Raw genomic sequence first — 14,283 nt, 5'->3', positions numbered from 1 at the left:
TATGTAAATGTGTGCTGCGTTAATGTTCAGCACGGCTGTATATGACCAAAGATTCTTCAGTAATTCCAAAGAGATGAATACATCTCAGCATAAATGAAAAAATCCTATGAATCAGAGATCCTGATTGAAGCAATTTAGACAAGTAATTTGGGCATATACTCAAAGAAACTGCCAGCAATGAACTGGTTAAACAATTACTCAATAATGAGTGTACACATGGAATTTCAGTCCCCTGACACAGGACGGGATCGTGTTTTGCAAGGCTGCATCAGAGGAACAAGTTCAAACCAGAAAGTATCAGGTATCTCAGGAAACAAAATAAAACACAACGGCATTAAAATGCAAACCAACAAAACAGGCACAAGCAAGAGGGGTAAGGAAAGAATGCATTACCCACTGTTATGAAACATGAATTTGTGGACTCTTGGACCGAGATGGAAAAGGTACCCCCTGGGAGATCATGGCCCAATTCCCACTGTTGGCAGGCGGACACAGACCAAACACAGTCAGAATCAGGAAACAATTTGAAGAAAGATCCGGTCGAGCAAAAGTTGAGGTCTGGAATTGATCCAGAGCGTGGTCAGGCAGGCAGGCTTGCAGAAGGCAACGTAGTCAGACAGGCAGAGGTCAGGTTTGGAGAAGACAACGTAGTCAGACAGATGGAGGTCAGGTTTGGAGAAGGCAAAGTAGTCAGACAGGCAGAGGTCAGGTTTGGAGAAAGCAACATAGTCAGACAGGCAGGCCAAGCAACTGAAGCAGCAGGAAGGCTGGGAAGTTGCCAAGACAGGTCCTGTTAGTCAGGGTTCGCCTTAAATAGAACCCAGAAGGAGGTGCATCCAGGAGGGTCGACAGGCGACTTGTCGTGGGCCCTTTAAAAAAAAAAAAAAAAAAAGGCTCATGCGCCCAAAAGGCTGGGCATCTGAGAACGTGGTGGCTTCCCCTGCCGCATCCTGCAGCATGCCAGCTGCGGGCTAGGCCGCGAAGAGGAAGGCAGCACTGAACCTGCCTCCACAGCCCACCACCAGTCCAGAGACCATCTCAGGTATGCCGGAGGGTGAGTGAAGTAGGCCAGTTGCGACCACCTCAGTAGGCCAGCAAAATACCCACTTCAAAGTAATAACTAGGAACAATATCTTAGTGAATGCTTGGGATTTAAAGCGAAATCTGACAGCCAGCTTAGATACAAAGTAACAGATGCCTGGAGAGTAGCAAATAAAAAGATGTTGAAACATAAGTTGAACAGTCCTGTGTTGAATTGCATAATAAAAAAAACAACATAACGTTGCCGAGATCAATTCACAGTCAGATAAGGTAAAGAACTGGAGCAGTCATGCACATCGTGGAGTTGGATGTCCACCATCTGCTGGAGACAGAGAATACTGATGGACTTATGACAGGGCAGGGCTATATGTCTGTGATGTCAGCTTTTAATCCATCTCCATCTGCTGGTAGAGGTTGCATAACCCACTCGCCCGGTTTGGCCTGCCTGAGTGCAGAGGAAGTTTCATTCTTCTTGCTTCCATCTATTTAAGATCCTTATCAGTCCAGTCTACAATTTCAAAACTGTAGGAGAGTGCGTGAATTCATTAGACTTCTGTGTGGCTTCTCAGGTGACTTGAAAGTTCGCCCTTTGTTCTGAAGCTTTTTCCTCACAAAGTAGGACTTGGCTTTCCCACAGTCAGTACATGTATATGGTTTTACTCCAGTGTGGATTCTCTGATGTCTTATGAGAGATGTCTTCTGTCTGAAGCTTTTATCACATTCACTATATGTAAATAGCTTCTGTCCTGGGTGGATTTTCTGATGGCTTTTGACTTCTACCTTTGTCTTAAAGCATTTATCACACTCAAGAGCATGAAAATGTTTTCACTCCAGTGTGGACTCTCTGATGCCATGTGAGGTTTCTTTTCTGACAAAAAGATTCCCCACATTCAATACATGTAAATGGTTTCACCTCAGTGTGGATTCTCTTGTGAATTGTGAGTTGGCACTTCTGCCTGAAGCTTTTGCCACACTCAGTACATGTATATGGTTTTACTCCAGTGTGGATTCTCTGGTGGATTTTGATTTCTCCCTTTGTCTTAAAGCATTTATCACAATCAGAGCATGCAAATGGCTTCTCTCCTGTGTGGATTCTCTGATGGATTTTGATTTCTCCCTTTGCCCTAAAGCTTTTACCACACTCAGTACATGTAAATGGTTTCTCCCCAGTGTGGATTCTCTTGTGAATTGTGAGTTTGCACGTCTGCCTGAAGCTTTTACCACACTCAGTACATGTATATGGTTTTACTCCAGTGTGGATTCTCTGATGGATTTTGATTTCTTGTTTTGTCTTAAAGCATTTATCACAATCAGAGCATGCAAATGGCTTCTCTCCTGTGTGGATTCTCTGATGGATTTTGATTTCTCCCTTTGCCCTAAAGCTTTTTCCACACTCAGTACATGTAAAAGGTTTCTCTCCAGTGTGGATTCTCTTGTGAATTGTGAGTTTGCATGTCTGCCTGAAGCTTTTACCACACTCAGTACATGTATATGGTTTTACTCCATTGTGGGATTCTCTGGTGGATTATGAGATTATGCTTCTTCCTGAAACTTTTACCACACTCAGTACATATATATGGTTTTATTCCAGTGTGGAGTCTCTGATGAATTTTGATTTGTCCCTTTGTCTTAAAGCATTTATCACAATCAGAGCATGGAAATGGTTTTTCTCCTGTGTGGATTCTCTGATGGATTTTTGATTTGTCCCTTTGCCCTAAAGCTTTTTCCACACTCAATACATGTAAATGGTTTCTCTCCAGTGTGGATTCTCTTGTGAATTGTGAGTTTGCATGTCTGCCTGAAGCTTTTCCCACACTCAGTACATGTATATGGTTTTACTCCAGTGTGGATTCTCTGATGGATTTTTATTTCTCCCTTTGTCTTAAAGCATTTATCACAATCAGAGCATGCAAATGGTTTCTCTCCAGTGTGGATTCTCTTGTGAATTTTGAGTTTACACATCTGCCTGAAGCTTTTACCACACTCAGTACATATAAATTGACTTTCTGCTTTCGGCATTTTCTTCTGTTGTGGGACGGTTGCCTTCCTACTGAAAGATTTTTGAGCCTGAAAGCAAGACAATGGTCTCTCATCATGCTTTTTTCCATCTCTTGAAGAGGCTTTCACGGAACATAAATTTTATTGCATTCAACTAGTTGAAATTGCTCTCTCCCCCTGTTTGGAATTTTAGTTGTCCCTGTGAAATTTTCTCTCTCATTGAGGTTTCTGTCACCATCATTACACATGAATAATTTTTCTTCTCTCGTGATTTTTCATTTATTCTTTAGGTCCTTGCTTTTGAATGATGTTTTCTCCTCTTTCAGAAGATGGAAATGTCTACTCTTCTTTCTCCATTTTCTGGGGATTTAATAAACCAGAACTCGGAGCTGTAAGATTCTCCATCTTGAGGGCAATTTGAGGATCTCTTACCTGTATGTGCTCTTTGGGTGTATTAGTAAGGATTCCCTGCTAAAAGGTTTTTCTTACATTCAATACAAGTGAAAGTGTTCCCCTGAATGTGGATTCTCTGGTTGGTAATTTCAGGTTTAACTTATGTTTGAAACATTTTCCACACTGAGAACATGAAAAAGGTCTCGTTCCGGAGTGGGTTTTCTGGTGCAGCATGCAAATGACATTCCTAGCAAAGGTTTCCCCACAGGTGTCACAGTGAAAGGATTTCTTCCTTCCTCATCTCTCTGTCGGAGGTCAGAAGTCATTGATTACAGTTATTATTTTGTAAGGGTCTCATTTCTCTCAGGTCAATCTGGGTGAGGTCAGAAGTCATTTGGTCATTGTTATTACTTTGGAAGGTTTTATCTGCTCTCAGTTCTCTCTGGTGGCAGTCAGAAGTCATTTGATCACTGTTATTACTCTGGAAGGTTATCTCTGCTCTCATATGTCTCTGGTGCTCAGGGTGGATATCTGTGAGCTCCCTGTCACTTCTCTCACATGCAGTGACACATCCAGTGAGTCTCCTGTAGGGTCTTTGCTGCTTCTTCTCTGATTCCTGCTGACTTTGGCTAGCATCTCCCCCATCAGTAATCTGGGATGATTCTCACAGACATTTCTTGATTGTCTTGGTGTAAGTGCCAGTACTATAGGGTGTTCTTCTCTATTCTCCTCCCTCTTCTCTTCCTGTATGACCTCATTGCTTGCTGGATATAAAAAAAAAAGGAATTAGTCATGTGTCAGTGACAATGGAATGGAAAGCTATCAATGACCTGGGATCAGACATTTTGAATGATCATACAATGAGCACATGGGATCTCTGATATTACAGAATTCTATGATGTAGCAGAAAGCTTTTGGGAGAAGCCTCTGAAAAACTCCTGTGGTTTATTTTATTTATCTATATAATTTATAAAACTTATACCCGACTCCTCCAGTGCAATCGTTTCAGGGTGGATTACAAAGATACACACACATTCAATCACAATCAAAACAGAACACATAATATAAACTTGATAAATTAAAAAACATCTTTAAACAATAATCTTTTCAAATGCTTTCTGAACTCTTAAATCACACTGAAATCAACTGGAAGATCAAGAGAACGTAAAGGCTTTCTTACGTGTTAGTAGCAATCAGTACTCACGAGCAGAGGGAACAGAAGCATCCCTTTCCCTTCAGCCCTCAATGATATCAGTGCCTCATAAAGTCCTAACTTAGAAGACATCAAATGGAGAAATTACCCTACCTGATAATTTCATTTTCCTTAATGTAAACAGATGGACTCAGGACTAATGGGTTATGTGCTCCCCTGCCAGCAGATGGAGACGGAGACCAGGTTTCAAAGCTGAACATCATCCTGGATACACCCTTGCAGTGACCTCAGCCCTTCAGTATTCTCTTCAAAAGCCACTGTGGACATACTATTGAAAAACTTGAATTACAATTTAAGAACATGCCATACTGGGATCAGACCAGGGTCCATCAAGCCCATCATCCTGTCTCCAACAGTGGCTAATCCAGGCCTTAAGAACCTGGCAAGTACCCAAAAAACTAAGTCTATTCCATGTTACTGTTGCTAATGGCAGTGGCTATTCTCTAAGTGACCTTAATAGTAGGTAATGGACTCTCCTCCAAGAACGTATCCAATCCTTTTTAAAACACAGCTATACTAACTGCACTAACCACATCCTCTAGTAACAAATTCAGAGTTTAATTGTGCGTTGAGTAAAAAAGAACTTTCTCCGATTAGTTTTAAATGTGCCATATGCTAACTTCATGGAGTGCCCCCTCCCTAGTCTTTCTATTATCCGAAAGAGTAAATACCGATTCACATCTACCCGTTCCAGACCTCTCATTGATTTTAAACACCTCTATCATATCCCCCTTCAGCCGTCTCTTCTCCAAGCTGAAAAGAGTCCTAACCTCTTTAGTCTTTCCTCATAGGGGAGCTGTTCCATTCCTCTTATCATTTTGGTGTAGCCCTTCTCTGTACCTTCTCCATCGCAATTATATCTTTTTTGAGATGCGGCGACCAGAATGTACACAGTATTCAAGGTGTGATCTCACCATGGAGCGATATAGAGGCATTATGATATTTTCTGTTTTATTCACCATTCCCATTCTAATAATTCCCAACATTCTGTTTGCTTTTTTGACTGCCGCAGCACACCTGAACCAACTATTTCAATGTGGTATCCACTATGACGCCTAGATCTCTTCTTGGGGTTGTATCACCTAATATGGAACCCAACATTGTGTAACTATAGCATGGATTATTTTTCCCTATATGCATCACCTTGCACTTATCCACATTAAATTTCATCTGCCATTTGGATGCCCAATTTTTCCATGTCTCACAAGGTCTTCCTGCAATGTATCACAATCTGCTTGTGATTTAACTACTCCGAACAATTTTGTGTCATCTGCAAATTTGATTATCTCACTCGTCATGTTTCTTTCCAGATCATTTATAAATATATTGAAAAGTAAGGGTCCCAATACAGATCTCTGAGGCACTCCACTGCCCACTCCCTTCCACTGAGAAAATTGTCCATTAATCCTACTCTCTGTTTCCTGTCTTTTAGCCAGTTTGCAGTCCACGAAAGGACATCACCACCTATCCCATGACTTTTTACTTTTCCTAGAAGCCTCTCATGAGGAACTTTGTCAAACGCCTTCTGAAAATCCAAGTACACTACATCTACCGGTTCACCTTTATCCACATGTTTATTTAACTCCTTCAAAAAAGTGAAGCAGATTTGTGAGGCAAGACTTGCCTTGGGTAAAGCCATGCTGACTTTGTTCCATTAAACCATGTCTTTCTATATGTTCTGTGATTTTGATGTTTAGAACACTTTCCACTATTTTTCCTGGCACTGAAGTCAGGCTAACTGGTCTGTTGTTTCCCGGATCGCCCCTGGAGCCCTTTTAAAATATTGGGGTACATTTGCTACCCTCCAGTCTTCAGGTACAAATGATGATTTTAATGATAGGTTACAAATTTTTTACTAATAGGTCTGAAATTTCATTTTTCAGTTCCTTCAGAACCCTGGGGAGTATACCATCAGGTCCAGATATTTTACTACTCTTCAGTTCTTAACTTGATTAAGAACTTGATTAAAACTGGTGACCGTAACTGTACTCACCCAAACATAATGTTGAATCCCAGGCAATATTAACAGATGCCCAGATGTAGCAATAGTGTGATGGCTTACCCGTAATCTCTTTGGGATCGAGATTCAATGTGCATATGCTTGGTACTTTTCATGTAGAAACAAGCCGTAAGCCCGTTAAAACGGGCTACATCCCTCTGTCTCTCACCTCCCCCCCTTCTCTCTCCCCTCCCTCTCCCCCCCCCCCTCCCTCCCTCTCCCCACTCTCCTCTCCTCTCACTCCTCCTCCCCCTCTCTCCCTCCCTCTCACTCACACTCAGTCCCACCTTACTCTCCCTCAGTCCCACTCCCTCCCCCTCCCCCTCAGTTCCCTCCCCCTCTCCCCTCAGTCCCACTCCCTCACTGCTCTCAGTCCTCCCTCTACTCGCCCCTCCCTCCCTCTCTCATGTCCCTCCTCCCTCCCTTTCCTCCCCCTCACTCTCATCTCCCCCCTCAGGGTCCCACTCCCTCCCTCCCTCTCACTCAGTCCCACCCCCTCTCTCTCCTCCCCTCTCACTCAGTCCCTCCCTCTCTCTGTCAGTCCCTCCCTCTCTCTCTCCTCCCTCGCTGCCACCGCCGCTGCCACCCGATGCCGCCGCCGCCGCTGCCACCCGCCGCTACCACCGGATGCCGCCGCTGCTGCCACTCAACGCCGCCGCCGCCGCTGCCTCCCAATGCCGCCGCTGCCACTGGACGCCGCTGCACTGGACACCGCCATTTTTTTTCTTTTTTTTTCTGGCTCAGACCGACGTGCTCGCCCGCACATGCGCGGTAGAGCTGGTCTCTACTGCGCATTTGCGGCACGTCAGTCATCCTTCGTTATTAGGTAGGATACTGCACAAAAGAGGATCTCTTCAACAAATAAATTTGTTTTATTCATATGTAACATTCACCTATCTAACAATAAAATCTACCTAGCACAATCATCCATCTCATACATACACCCACATAAAAACATTTGTCATCAAAAAACAGGAACGATGTAATCACATGTAATGTATATAAAGATATAAATTTTATACACAGTGTCTATTCAAAAAAACAAATTACATATAAGTGCAAATGTTTTTCTCCAAATATATTTATCTTAATCTTAAACAATTTATATAAAGTACAACTGCTTTTTCTTTAAATAGTAATTTGCATAAATCACGACACAGATAGTAATCCTTATAAAATCCTAAAGTGCAACTGCTTTTTCTAAAATAGTATTTTGCATAGATGTTAGTCCACATAAAGTCCAACAAAGATCTTTGTTTCGCCTGATCTCTCAAAGGCTTCTTCAGGGAAGGACTAAAGCGTCAAAATACAACAAACCCTGTATATCTCTCAACGGGTATGTTTGTAAATCTCATCCATATGCTGAAAATCTTCTACCAGACAAATTTTATCCGGGTTCTTAAATATGTCAAATATAGTCCCTTGAGCGGGACTTCATCTTCTTTCAAAACTATAAATAAATTACACACAAATATTATCAAGAATTGATTCAAAGGACAAGTCACTTTATTGTGGATTAAAGAGGTTGTTTACTGTTTGTGACTATACTATTGTACTTTTCGTGGGCAGCCATGGGCGGGATGCTGGATCCATCTGTCTACACGAAGGAAACGAAGTAATTTCTCATTTCTTGAGTGTAGCCAAATGAACTCAGGACCAATGGGATGTACAAAAGCTACTCCCGAACAGGGTGGGAGGCTGCCAGCCGGTCCTGGTTAGCACCGTCCTCGCAAAAGGCTGCTCTTCTCGGGCTTGGATGTCCAGGCAATAGAACCTGGAGAAGGAGTGCAAGGCAGGACCACGTCGTGATCGACAGATGTTGACGAGAGACAGTAGCTTAGCTTTCACCAGGATACTGCCCTGGGCCCTAGTGGACTGAGTTTTAACTTGAAGGGGTAAAGGTTCCCTGATGCTACATAAGCTCCCTATGAACACTTCCTTAATCCAGTGAACTATGGTAGCTCGCAAAGCAGCTTCGCCTTGTTTCCTTCCACAAACAAGCTGGTTCATCTTTGCACAGCAATTCTGTATGTTCTAGATATTGTACTAACAGCCTAACTGACGTTTTTAAGTGGCGAAGGAGCGTCGGTTGGTAGTCTCCGAGTCTTTGCGTCCATTAAGGATGGTAAGGAAATGTACTGGCAGGCTCCATCATCGCCGCCTCTGAAATAGGAGAGAGCCGCCACTGGAACCTCAAAGAGTTGAGGGTCAGTCCTTTTGTTCAGGCCATCCGTAAGAATTCCAGAATCATGGGATCTTATCGACTGAGGAGAGAGCTCGCGTTCCTTGCACCAGGCCTCACTTATTCTCCAGATTCATATGCACATCAAGGATGTCAAGAACTTCCACGCGCAGAGCAACTGGTGGCAATACTGCTGCTGAATATCCACGCTTCGTCAGGCAAGTCCTCTCAAGGGCCAGACCGTAAGACAAAACTGAGTTAAGTCCTCATGAAGGATGGACCTCTGTTGGAGACGGTCCCTGGGCGGATGGAGGTATAGGAGGTTCTTCCACCAGAAGCCTCCACATCTGCATATCACGGGCATTTTTGGGCCAATCCGGGGCCACCAGAAGGACTAATCCTCTGTGGCATTCTATCTTGCGAATGATCTTGCCCAGCAGAGCCAAGGAAGGAAGGCGTACAATAAGTCCTCCTCTGGCCAGGTCTGGACCAGCACATCAATCCCCTTGGGAGTGATGATCTCTTCTGCGACTGAAGAATCAAGGAACCTTCGCATTGTGGGATGTGGTCAGTAGGTCGATGAATGAGGTATGCTGCGAAATTCCAGAGCGTATCCTTCTCGAATGAGTCCAGAACCCATCTGTCCGATGTGATCTTGACCCACCGCTGAGAGAAGAGGGATAGTCGGCTCCCTATCTCCTCGTCCTATGGATTGGTCTTCCAACTCATGGGAGTTTGGTTTTGAGCCCGAACCAGTTCCTCTTTTTGGTGATGACTCTGAAAGGACTGAGACCTTCCCAAAAGTTCGAGATGTCTAAAATGGCGAGTTTCTGTAGGGCCAAAAAAGCTGGGAGCCCCCTGGTCCGACCCTTCATAGATGAGGGGCACTGCAACCTCTTTTTCTTATCTCCAGTAGCTGCGACCCTGGAGATTCACCCCATTTAATGCCCAACTTTTCTAATTCACTCCAAATAAGAGGGATCCCTTAAAGGGTATCTTGTGAAATTGCCTTAGAGGTTGCGTCCGTTGACCAATTTCGCAGCCATAGTGTCTTCTGGCCTCCATCACTGAGGCTACCTCTCTGGCCAAGGACCACCCTAGGGTCAGAGCTTGCATCTGCTCGGAATGCTGCAGCAGACTCCATTGCCTCTATCGGATGGGTCCCTGAGCTATCTGCCTCTTGGAGAAGCAGACACGAGCGAGCCACCAGGGCAGAACAGGAAGCGAATTGCAGCTTCATTGCTGTCACGTCAAAGGCTTATTTAAGGATAGACTCCAGCCGCTTATCGTGCGCATCCTTCAAGGCTGCTCCTCCCTCTACTGGGATAGTTGTTTGCTTTGAAATGGCGCAGACCAGGCTGTACACTTTCGGGAAATACAGGCATTCTTTGGCTGCCGGGTCCAGAGGGTATAAGTCCTTCAATGCCCGACTTCCTTTAGAGCTGGCTTCTGGGGTGTCCCATTCCAGGTCAATCAACTCCTGGATGGCTTCCAGCATCGGGAAATAGCAAGAAGCTTTCTGTAGAGACACTAGGATGGGGTTCTTCTTTGGCTCAGACATAGGGTCCGTGCCGGGAACTCTCAGAGTCTTCAGGATCTGGGAGACCAGCCACGGCAATTCATCTCTGTGGAAATATCATAGCATGGTCCTGTATGGTTCCAAGCCTGGAGGGATTCCCCCATCCTCCAATGAGCCTGCATCCTTTCGTCGTCCATGGTGTCTGGGTCCCTGTCAGGGATACCTCTTGGTGAGGCAAGGCATGCTAATAGTGCTGGGAGGACAAGGCCTTCCCAGGTGGGGCTCAGTCCAGGCAGGGCAGCAGCTGACTGCACCTGAACAAAGGCTTGAAGGTCCTGAAAGAATTCCACCCAAGAGGTCCTAGGATCGATCAAATCCAGGGTACTACCGGATAAGGTCATGGCTGACCAGTCCTCCGACTGGGAAGGGCCAGGCTTGGAGAAGATCTGAGAGTCCAGCCCTCCCTGGGCCTCCTCACAGTGCTGACACATGAAGGATTAAAGGTCAGACTGTACAGCCCTAATATAGCAGGCAGCACAAAGGGAATGTCGTTTGTGTTTCTTTGCTGTTGGAGCCATAGTTCAGTGCAGCTTGTGCATTTAGACAAGCTAGGCTTGAACTCGAGCGCACAGAAATCCGCCCCGACGCGCGTAAATATAAGCGTCCAGCTGTGCGCAAATGCATGTGTGTACTTACACACATAGGTATGTGCGCGGTTAAACGCTCAGTCATGCACACAGTAGGGCCAGCCAGCACTGCACGTACTGACAGTCTATGGGGAAAAATGGCACCGCACAAAACTGCATGCAAGATGGCGCAGCCATGGCCAGCCACGTGGAGTGCCTCACTGAGCCCTGGCGAGCGTGTGGGCAATATGGCGACCTCCTTAGAGGGTCTCCACGTGGGCAGACCCTGCTCCTCCTCGATCTTCGGAGACCGTTTAAATAGAAGATGTACGCCTTACCTTGTCTTCGGCGCTTCTCGGTTTCGTTCCGGCCGGTCTCCGGCTGCGGGGGGAGAGGGTAATACCTTCACCGCCGCGGTTGAGGGGATGCACCCGCTGCCTCTCAGCCGTGCCCGAACTCCTCGCCGCGATTCGGCTCCGGACCGCGGCTGCCTCTGTGCCACGCCCGAACCCTTCTCGCTCAGGGGCTAGGTCCCTACCGCGATTCGGCCACCGGACCGAGGCTCTTACCTCCGAGGGACCACGGAAATCACCTCGGGAAACTCAACTGGGGGAGGGACCCGAGGGTATCACCGCAGGAGTGCAGGGCTCGTCTTGGGATGTTTTTGTTCTTTAATTTTGTTCTAACGATCGGCGAGCGTGAAGATAGCTCCTAACTGCTTTGGAGATGGAAAAATACTGAGAATCTGCACTTCCTGCAGGGGTATATGTACTAGGTGCTGATGTCAGATTGAAATCTGATCCGTCTCCAACTGTTAGCACGAGTACACTATACCCATTGGTCCTGAGTCCATCTGCTACACACTAGGAAATTCACTTTCTTTTTATTGAGGGAAAAGTGATCTCAGGTATCAGCACAGAGAGGAGATCTCAGGGATGGGAGAAAAAGAGGATGAGGGGACCAGGCATGGGGAGGGGAGAGGGAGAGCGGAGAGGCCTTGTGCACCTATGAGCAAGTTTGCTCACCGTAAACGGTGTTTTCCGTAGATAGCAGATGAATTGGCCATGCTGTCTGGGACGTCCTCCGGGCAGCTAGGTGGCGCTGCTCTCTTAGAACAGAGTCTTTCAGTGCAGTCTGCCTGCTTGGATCCTCCCCCACTTTCCCCACTTTCCCCATCCTCCTCAGTCTGCATCCAAGCATTGAAAGTATTAATCGACTGTCCGGGGAGGCGGGAGGGTCAGCATGGCTAACTACTGTTTGGACAAACACACTGCAGGTGACGCAGACACGGGCAAAAGAATCCTGGAAGCGAGCACGTCTTAATGCTGCAAAGTCAGCAGAGATGAACTGTCCACCTATCTTCTTTACTATCTTGAGCGAACCACCTCAAACTCATCCTTGGGACATGATCAGGGACTTGCGCTCAATACATCAGCTGGGGACTGCCAAGCATCCGCTATCAAAGGAAAACACCGTTTACGGTAAGCAAATTTGCTCTTTTCCCGTAGATAAGCAGTGAGCCAGTGAGTGCATCGATGGCGTCGGCGCCGACTTCCTTCGGTTCGTGGATGTCCCTGTGCTTATGCTTCGATCCCGAAGCATGCGGCCGGCTTCCTGCGTCGGACGCGTCTGAGCTCCGTTGCCACTCGGTGCAGATGTTGTCTTCGGCACCGTCGATGCATCTCCTGCGCAGTACATCGGCGCTGTTGTCCCTTGCTTCAGCGGACGAACCGGGAGGCCCCACCGAAGCGGCCCTGGGACGCGTTGACTCCTTGGAGGCTCCGGGGGGGGGACGGACCTGGGAGGACAGAGTCGACTCTTCCGAAGGGGTATACGAGTCCGATGCCATTTCTCTCAGTTTTGATATTTTGGCAGCCCTCTGCCGCTGGGCGCGGGGGAAACATGCGTCCGCAGTCCCTACAGGCTGCCTGGTTGTGGTCAGGTCCAAGGCATAGGTAACATTTGGTGTTTCTGTTTTTAACTTCTTTTCTCTTTTTTTTTTTTTTTACTTCAGAGAAATGTTTCGCTGAGGAGGAGAAGAGCTCCGCGTGCAGTCAGGCTGCGGAAGAAAAGGGACTGAGGAGGCTGGGGATAGCGGGGGAGGATCAAGCAGGCAGACTGCACTGAAAGACTCTGTTCTAAGAGAGCAGCGCCACCTAGCTGCCCGGAGGACTCCCAGACAGCATGGCTTATTCATGCTGCTTATCTATGGGAAAATGCTAAATCCAGCCCTGTCTGCACATCTCTGGTGTGGAGCAGACCCAGGAAAAAAAGTGACTTTTAATACAACATTACCTGCATTTACTAAAATGGAGATAATGCAATCCTTACCTACAGAGCTCAGGGTCTCATAATTCTCCTTCACATCCCTGGAAATCTCCTTCTGTCCTTCATCTAAACAACCTCCTTCCTCCTGGGAGAAAGAGACAGTGAGGTCCTCAAACATCACCGGCACCTGAAACACAAACCAGAAACACTCAGGGACACGTGGAGGGGCTCAGCTGGCTTTAATCTCATAACATTTGATCATGCAAGAGGGGACACCAGGACCCCTCATCCCCAGAACTGCCAGACTTGTTCCCTGGACTCAGTTTCCTTTCTGGACTTCGGGGTTTGCAAGTCTAATCCAAGAGACCCAGATATCAAACGTCTCTGCCTGGATAAATCAGTGAATAATAAAACCCCAGATCTAACAGAGCATTATCCAGAACATCAGGAACATCTGATTCTGTCACATCAGGAGGGCTCACTGTGCTCTCATCCTCCTGTTTTCTCAGCCCTAACCTTGGGTCATCTTTGATGCCTCTCCCTCCTCCTGCACATCCAAAACACTGCTAAAGTGAGGCAGTTCCTCCTCTGTAACACTGCTAAAATCTATCCCTTCCTCTCTGAGCCAAAACCCTCCTCCCCTCTCTTATCTCCTCCTGCTTAGACTTCTGTAACTTGCTCTTTGCTGACCTCCCGCTGAATCGTTTTTCTCCCCTGCAATCTCTTCAACATTCAGCTGCATGACTTCTCATTCTTTAACCTCGCTATGATCATGTAACCCCTCTTCTCAGGTCGCTACATTGGCTCTCTGTCCACTTCCACCTACAGTTCAAGCTTCTCTCCCTCCCCTACAAATGCACTCACTCTGCAGCTCCTCACTGCCTTTCTTCTCTTCTCTCTCCCTTCCTCGTGAACGCCGTTCCTCTAATCTGTGCCTTTCTCCTCCACCACCTTCCGATTCCCCTGCTTTCTCCTCGCTCTGCCGAGTGCCTGGAAGAGACTTCCTGAGTCCTTGGCTCTTGTTCCCTCTCTGGCCATAAGTGA

At 46.5% G+C, this 14,283-nt stretch overlaps 2 protein-coding genes across 3 annotated transcripts in view; both read right to left on the bottom strand.

The window, feature by feature from the left end:
• LOC115083693 (zinc finger protein 665-like) overlaps nt 1-14,283 on the bottom strand; it is an 84,390-nt gene that overhangs the window by 59,318 nt on the left and 10,789 nt on the right. For both annotated transcript variants that reach the window (XM_029587655.1, XM_029587654.1), the window contains exon 3: nt 13,303-13,426. In XM_029587655.1, the coding sequence (XP_029443515.1) occupies nt 13,303-13,426 (124 nt within the window). The remainder of the gene's footprint in view (nt 1-13,302; nt 13,427-14,283) is intronic.
• On the bottom strand, nt 1,678-9,970 carry LOC115085983 (oocyte zinc finger protein XlCOF20-like). The gene is given in 5 exon segments (XM_029592566.1): nt 1,678-2,551; nt 2,553-2,761; nt 3,000-3,108; nt 3,991-4,196; nt 9,904-9,970. Coding segments are annotated over 5 exon segments (1,296 nt in total). The 3' UTR covers nt 1,678-1,846.

This window comes from Rhinatrema bivittatum, chromosome 2, assembly GCF_901001135.1.
Source record: "Rhinatrema bivittatum chromosome 2, aRhiBiv1.1, whole genome shotgun sequence".
NCBI classification, from domain to species: domain Eukaryota; kingdom Metazoa; phylum Chordata; class Amphibia; order Gymnophiona; family Rhinatrematidae; genus Rhinatrema; species Rhinatrema bivittatum.
Note: the sequence above shows the minus strand (reverse complement) of the source record. Positions and strands in the feature narration are given on the sequence as shown.